We start from the raw sequence: 7146 nt of genomic DNA, 5'->3' as shown, positions 1-7146 counted from the left end.
CTACCATGACAAGTGGGACATTTTGAAAAAGCTAAGCGCATTAAGGTGTGAGTTTGATGGCTGCCATGCTCCCAGGCAAGGTGTGAAAGTACAGCAGATCCTATCTTCAACTCCCAACCTCCAGTGGTATGCTGAGACTTTAAGTTTTTACATAGCATTAAGTTAGAGTGACTTAGCTCAGGAAAATGATTTTCAGAAGCTATGTAGAGTGGCAGAGAACAAAAAGCTGTGATGGAAAACAAACCAGGCTGAGTTTTAATTGGAACATGGTAAACAGTAAATACATCAGATTGTTTAAAATGCCCTGGATGTAGAGGGGGGCACTCCCCTTTAATTAGCCTGCTTTCAGATTAGGCTTTATTAGAGGCAGGCAGCCACGGGATATGCCCCAAGTTCAGTCTCCCAGGAGCTCCAGCAGCACAGATACAGGGCTCATGTTTAATTGCTTCTGTAAATGGTCAGAACTCAAGCCCCCTAATTCCATTCCTCTGGGTAATCAGGCATGTTTTCACCATACAGGGCTAAAGATAGTGAGAGAGACAGTCACATCCACCATGCTAGGTACCATGCAATACAATGCCACTCTAATGCCGGTAAGGGGCTTCAAAATGACCTCATCTCGCTTTGTGACATGTAACAGGAAAATCATTTTAATAGGATCTTTGCTTTCAACTCCACAACTTTTTTTTTTCCACACATTGAACAGGCATCTGGTAAAGAAATAAAACTCTACAGAAGAAAAAAAATACAAAACCTTCACTCGATCATTTCAGTTATTTGTGGGTGTGAAAAATCAGTTATCATAGGTAGTAGCAACATTAGATTTTTATTTATCTTAAGTGTTTAAAAAAGGTTTCTGATGCGGGTTAGAATCTCACTTCTGACAAGCAGTTTTTAAACTCATTTAAAAGGTTTTCCTATGACTGAACATTTTCAGATACTTGCCTGACATCAATATTATATTCAATCCTCAGTGTGTAAGATCTCAGATTTACATATACAAGACAGAGATCAAGAGTTCATTAAAACACTGATGCTAAGGGGAAACAATGCCACATGGCATAAGCAAAGCTTTGACAGTCATTTTACAGCAGTCCATCAAACGTTCATTCAAGCATCTTTCATCTTCCAGTTGGCACAGGCTTTCGTCGTCATTGTTTCCTCCAGCTTTCTCTTAGTCCCAAAGGAGCCTTTTGCCATTGCAGTCTTTGCATGATGCACAGACCATTTTAACATTGAACACAACATAAATGTGACTTTGTATGCAGTATATTGAGTCTCTGATAGGGTGACGGACGGGATATTTTGGTGAGAAACTACGTCGTCTCCAGGCAAGAGAGGTGGGGCGGTGATGAGAATCCACAACAGCGGCGACAGTAGCAGGAGAAGAATAGTGCACCAAAGAGAAGTGAAGCTCGGGAGGAAGGGCAGGGCCAACATGCAGCACTCAGCATACCTGCAGACAAGATGAGAGAGGATAAATGGTTAGGATAACTGCCACAACAGGCACTTCAGGTTCATTTTTATGGTCTTCTGGTTGTGAATACAAGGCCCCACAGCTGGTCTTTTTTTTCATATTTCTGTTTCCTTCATGTTAAATTCAAGTTAATTTTAGCTTATAGATGCACAACATAAACAAATAAAATGAAATATTGTATAATACCTATTTGAGGATTAATTAATCTAAAAACAAAATACAATATGACATAAAAGCATTTGTTAGATGAATAATGCACTAATTGTAAAGAGCACTGTAACACCAGTAGCTTATGAAAGCACATTTTCAAGATTTTTCCAGTTCAGTTAGCAAGTAGCATTTCAGTTCTTCAAAAATCTTGGTTTTTCTATTTCTTAAGTAAAAAAGTAGCAATACCACAGTATATAAAACTCATTAAACCCATTACAAGTAAACAAGTATTAACAGCAAAATGTACTTAAAGCATCAAAAGTAAAAGTGTTATGCAGCAGAATAGTGCCTGTCAGTTATGTTATTATAGATAATAATATTGGATTATTATTACTGATGCATTATCGTGTAAGCAGCATTTTAATGTTGTAGCTGGTCAAGGTGGAGCGAATTTCAAGCAATCTCTCACATCCTGTGGAGTAGTTTTATAAGCTGATGATATGGTTTACACATATTAATGTGTAAAGTAACTAGTGACTCGTGAAGCAAAAAGCACGATCTTTCCCTCTGAGAGGTAGTGGAGTAGAAGTATAAAAGTAGCATAAAATGAAAATTAGTATTCCACCACTGCCATTTGTATGTACATTACAGTATCTCTTCTGTCTTGATCTATCTGTATTCACATTTCTACCCAATTTGATGAATACTTTTCTTCATATAAATAACATGTCCTGCTGTGGCAGCCATTTTCCCCATGGGGAAATCAACATATTCTATTATTCACATTACAACCCCTTTATTCACCTTCTGGTCTGTCAGCACAGAGTTGCTCTGAAGTGGAGGCAGGTGACTGTTGAGCAAGGCAGCGTCAGGTCTGTCATGCTCACAGAAGATTGTACCGTTGATGTAATGGAAGCGATCGCCAGGCATCAGTCTGTTTCTACAGGTGGCACAGCTGAAACACTGCAGAAAAGCAGAAAAACAAAGGGTCAGAAATGGAAATGAATTAAATTCAGGCCACTAAATCATTTTCATATACTATGGGCATGATATCAAAAATTGAAGCAAAATTTGGTTAGCAAAATACGGTCACAGCGTGTTTTTTGTTTTGTTTTTTAGGACTACTTTTGCTTCCCCTCACAATATGTTTTGCGTTACCTCACAATATTTTGTGTTCTCTCGCAATAAATCTTGCGTTACCTCGCAATACTTTTCTTCTTCCATTACTTCTGAGCCATATGTCTATTTGGAATGGACGGTAGTGTGGAGATTCTCAAGTTAATGCATTTAGCATTGTTTATGGACACCTCACCTTATATGATGTCCATTGCAAAGAAGTTTCAGATAGAACAAACTTCTGGGTTGGAACTGTAATGTATAACGAACATCAGTTATTGCTCCACACTTATAGCAACAGGCTTTCTACCAAAATCTGTTTCAGCACTGAAGGTTACTTTAATTTGTTTTGTGCAAAGAACAGAGGACACCGTGCAAAAACGCAAAAAGCTTTCCAAATGTCGTCCTGTTGGTCTGCATTCCTGATGTATCTCTGCAAGTGGTTCAATGCTGTCTGCTCGTTCTGTGACAGAACCACAGACTCTGTTTGCAGCATTTCAGTCACCTTCTTGTTTGTTGCTTTTTTTTTTACTCATACAAATACAGCACATTAGCTTTATGAGGTAGATTCATCTGCATCTGGAGACGTCTCCTTTTCCTCAGTGAAACCCCTCTGGGGTACAATACAGAGTACAGTAACTGTTCACGAATGAAACCGACAGCATCCTGCAGATTACTGTACTGCTTTCTTCTAGAGAGACCTCTTAATCTAAGTTTACTTTTACTAATTACATAACCATGCCTGCCTATTGAGCAGTACTATATCAGCATACTTAATGCCTACTTCAAAGTAAAGTTCAATGAGCTGATATACTGGGGCGTTGCGCTAGGAGCAGCTGAGCGGAAATAGACATATGGCTCAGAAGGAATGGAAGAAGAAAAGTATTGCGAGGTAATGTAAAAGTATTGCAAGAGAATGCAAAATTTACTGCGAGAGAACGCAAAACATATTGCGAGGGAATACAAAAGTTTTTCGCTTTGACCGTTCTTCCTTCTAAGCAAAGTCACCTGATGTGAGAAACTGAAAATGGATGGATACATATGAATTAAAATATAAAAAAACTGCAGTCTAATCTGTTGGTAAAACACTTAACACTCTGAAAATGTCTCAAACAAAATTTAAAAGTGAGTACATGAGGCAAAAAAGATGGGGGCACAATTCCTTTCTCTCCTGATGGGGACATATCTTCCCATCTCATTGTCTCTCCCCACCAAATCCCAGATGTTTCTGTCATACAAGCAGCAGGAGACAAAGTGTGCTGATACGAGAGCTGGGATTCACCTTGAGGTGGTAAACATTTCCCTGTGCCCTCATCACCATTTCGTTGGCTGGGATCGACTGGCCGCAGGCGCTGCATGCCCCGCTGTGCCCGAACAGTCTGCAAACACAAAAACACAGATTGCTAAGTCTGTACGGCCTCCAAAATCCAGCAGCTTCCTCTCCTCCGCCTCCCTTCTCCTCTGCCACCCCTTCCTTCCACTCACCTGATGTAGTCACTCCGACACAGAATCATGCCCCCTTTGCTGTAGCAGGTGGTGCCAATGTCCCCCAGCTGGGCTTGGCAGCAAGAGCACTTGAGGCAGCGAGTGTGCCAGTAGCGTTCCATGGAGAAGAGCAGGAAGCGGTCGGCAATCTTCCCCCCGCATCCTGCACACAACCTGGGGGCCGGTGGTACGCCTGACACTTGGCTGTTCACCATGCTGATGTGGGCCCTCAGAGGATCCTGGACACAGAATAGAGGTTTGAGAACGGAGACAGGTGTAACAGCTAGACCCAGACAACATAAATACTCATATGCTGATTCCTTAAAAGAGTCATTTTTGTATAAAATATGTTTATGTTTCCATTGGGGGATATTTACTTTGCAATATTTGCAAGTAAGAGCTTATAGTAAACCCCTTTTTGTATTTACGACTACACAAACACACACACACACACACACACACACACACATATTTCCACTTGCCCTGACCTATACAGAGCTTCAGCATGACTGAAACTGCTTGATAACATGGTCAGAGCTGTAACAGGTTGACCTAAACACAAACATACTGATCAACACATAAGAGAATAATTGAAATATTTCCACTGACACTGCTCTGTACAGGATATGGCACACATTAAATGTAAAATCTATTAGAATTATGTTCTCTATAGCTCTAAAACTTCAATATATCAAAAGTAATATTCTTACTGTTTTTTTGGGGGGGTGGGGGGTGGATGGATTTACAGGCATTAACATTATGTCAGCCGTGTATTTTGATGTGGGGGGGGAAGGGGGCAAAGTCACCAAATGGGACTTTTGGAAGAGTGCCAGTAATGGGACTAAATGTAATGCTAGTAGCATTATAAAAGTATTTTATTCTGCATTTACTATATTTTACTTTACATAGTATGGAAATTATGTTAACTGACATGCTGTTTACAAACAGGAGATGCTAGCTTAAAGTAAAGTTTTATTCAGAAATCCAGGGGGGGAAAAAAACAGGAAAAAGAAGAGACATGTTACCTTGCCGAGCCAAAGGTTTTCCTCCTGCGTTCAAGTTTGAGAAGGTGGAAGAAATATTCACAAGAACCTCGACACGTTTAGAGTTGTAAAACCGCACTTAGATTTGACATGTTCTGGTCTCCATGGCTTTCCAGAAAAGGCAAAGCATAAAACCCGGGACTGCACGGTGACGGTAATAGTTGAGCAAAGTCTCCCCGACATCCAGCACCGAAGATAAATGACTAGCCTACATGTAACCGCGAGGATGAGACATGACGCAGCTTCTCTTCCTCTCCTCTCTGTTACAGCTGTTGGTCTATCAACATGCCTTCATCTGTTTCTAACGCTTTTGACAGCGACACAATTCATCAAATTGCGCAAGGGGCTATTTAAATTACCAAGAGGGGACACAGCCGACATGAAGCGCGCAACAGCCAATAGGAAAGCAGGGGGCGTGTCCCCAGTCAAAATGATTTATGAGTTTATAGTGGCTTATTAATATGCACATTCACATCTCTTAAGCTCCCCATAGGATGTCACTGAGTGCGTTTGTGGTATTGACATAGGAAACGGCAATGAAAACTAATTATGCTACGGGTTTTTTTATAGTTTACATCGATGCCGATCATACCTCCTCTGATACTTTATATAGCTATACAAGGAGGAAATGTGTTGAAAAAAACATTTTCATAAATGTCCAACATTGCTTTATTAATCAGAAATTAACATTTTATTGCAAATAATATTAATGACACAATTTACTCACTTATCTTATACCAAATTGTCATTTGTTTTAAGTATTATAAGATTTTGAGATTCAATAGATGGATCATTTTCAAAGTACATATATCAAAATGTGAATTCCTTTACCATATATGTATATACAACCTATTATTTAAAGTCAATATCTCACTGCCATATATCCATTTTTTTATACTGTCATTGAAATATTTGGTAGTATATAGCCAAATAAAACAATAAAGCCAACAATTATGTGTAAAAGATACAATGTTTGCAATATATAAAGCGGGCACATTTGATCTTTGATCTTTTTTTTCTTATCCCCTCCACCCACCTCAAAGGAAGGTCAAAGCACAGCTGAAGTTGATGGGATAGGGATTCATTGTTGCTCAAGGACATTTCAGCAGGGCAGGTTAGGTCTCAGTAGGTCCGAGGTCTTAGTCAGTACATCAACCTGCCACCCTGCTGTACTTCCAGTAGAGATCCAGTAGAGGACAGCATCCTATAATGTTGCAAGGAGCAGACATTGACAGGTTTGTACTGTACATCCTGATATATAAGGATAAATATGACGGAACGAGTGAAAAACAAAACAGAGCAGGAACTGCATGCAGCGACAGAAAATTGTTTTTCTCAAATGACCAGCAATCAGGTATATTTTCCTGATATAAATGAATATACCAGGCTTCAACTCTGTTTCATCTTTAAATTGACTTCTTATATTTGGTGTTGCAGAAATATCTAAAACATGTTTCTGCAATAATGTTGTCAATACATCAATATATGTATACTCTATTGAATTTGCCCATTTTTTTATTCTCTTATTAACATTAACTCTAACACATGTATTATTTATTATTATTACATTGATAATAATAATAATAGTCAGTATAAATTACTGTATGATTCCCTCTTAAGAATGTGGAGTTGTAGTTTCCTACTGTGATCACTGAAGGACAATGATGATTTCTGTTGGTCCATTTCTGATTTATTCAGTTTGGTTAATTTATGCCGCTTTGGTATGAACTGACAGTTTAGACTGGTCTGGAGACAGAAGACTTGTTATTGATACAGTTGAAACTGACAGGGAGCATATGAAGAGAAGCAAGAACCATTCTGATGTCACATTTTAGTCTTGTTTTTGCAAGGTACCTCAGGTTCTACACCAGTTGG

The 7146-nt window shown here is 39.2% G+C and overlaps 1 protein-coding gene across 1 annotated transcript; it reads right to left on the bottom strand.

The window, feature by feature from the left end:
• Nucleotides 1-627: 627 nt before the first annotated feature.
• Nucleotides 628-5632, bottom strand: si:dkey-90l8.3 (LIM domain transcription factor LMO4-B). The gene is made up of 5 exons (XM_044195983.1): nucleotides 5254-5632; nucleotides 4229-4467; nucleotides 4026-4122; nucleotides 2432-2590; nucleotides 628-1456 (listed from the first exon to the last, which is right to left on the bottom strand). Exons 2-5 carry the CDS (start codon nucleotides 4441-4443, stop codon nucleotides 1448-1450), a joined length of 480 nt encoding a protein of 159 aa, XP_044051918.1. The 5' UTR covers nucleotides 4444-4467; nucleotides 5254-5632; the 3' UTR covers nucleotides 628-1447.
• Nucleotides 5633-7146: the final 1514 nt, after the last annotated feature.

This window comes from Siniperca chuatsi, linkage group LG5 (genome assembly GCF_020085105.1).
Source record: "Siniperca chuatsi isolate FFG_IHB_CAS linkage group LG5, ASM2008510v1, whole genome shotgun sequence".
Classification (NCBI taxonomy): Eukaryota; Metazoa; Chordata; class Actinopteri; order Centrarchiformes; family Sinipercidae; genus Siniperca; species Siniperca chuatsi.
The sequence above is the reverse complement of the archived record's forward strand: the minus strand, read 5'-3'. Positions and strand labels throughout refer to the sequence as shown.

Bases quoted from the DNA above. Each gene is read 5' to 3' on its own strand.
- si:dkey-90l8.3 (XM_044195983.1), bottom strand. From the start codon at position 4,443: ATGGTGAACAGCCAAGTGTCAGGCGTACCACCGGCCCCCAGGTTGTGT. The intron at 4,123-4,228 runs GTGAGTGGAAGG...TTGTGTTTGCAG, and splicing joins TGTCGGAGTGACTACATCAG to ACTGTTCGGGCACAGCGGGG. The intron at 2,591-4,025 runs GTGAATCCCAGC...GCTTTTCTGCAG, and splicing joins GAAATGTTTACCACCTCAAG to TGTTTCAGCTGTGCCACCTG.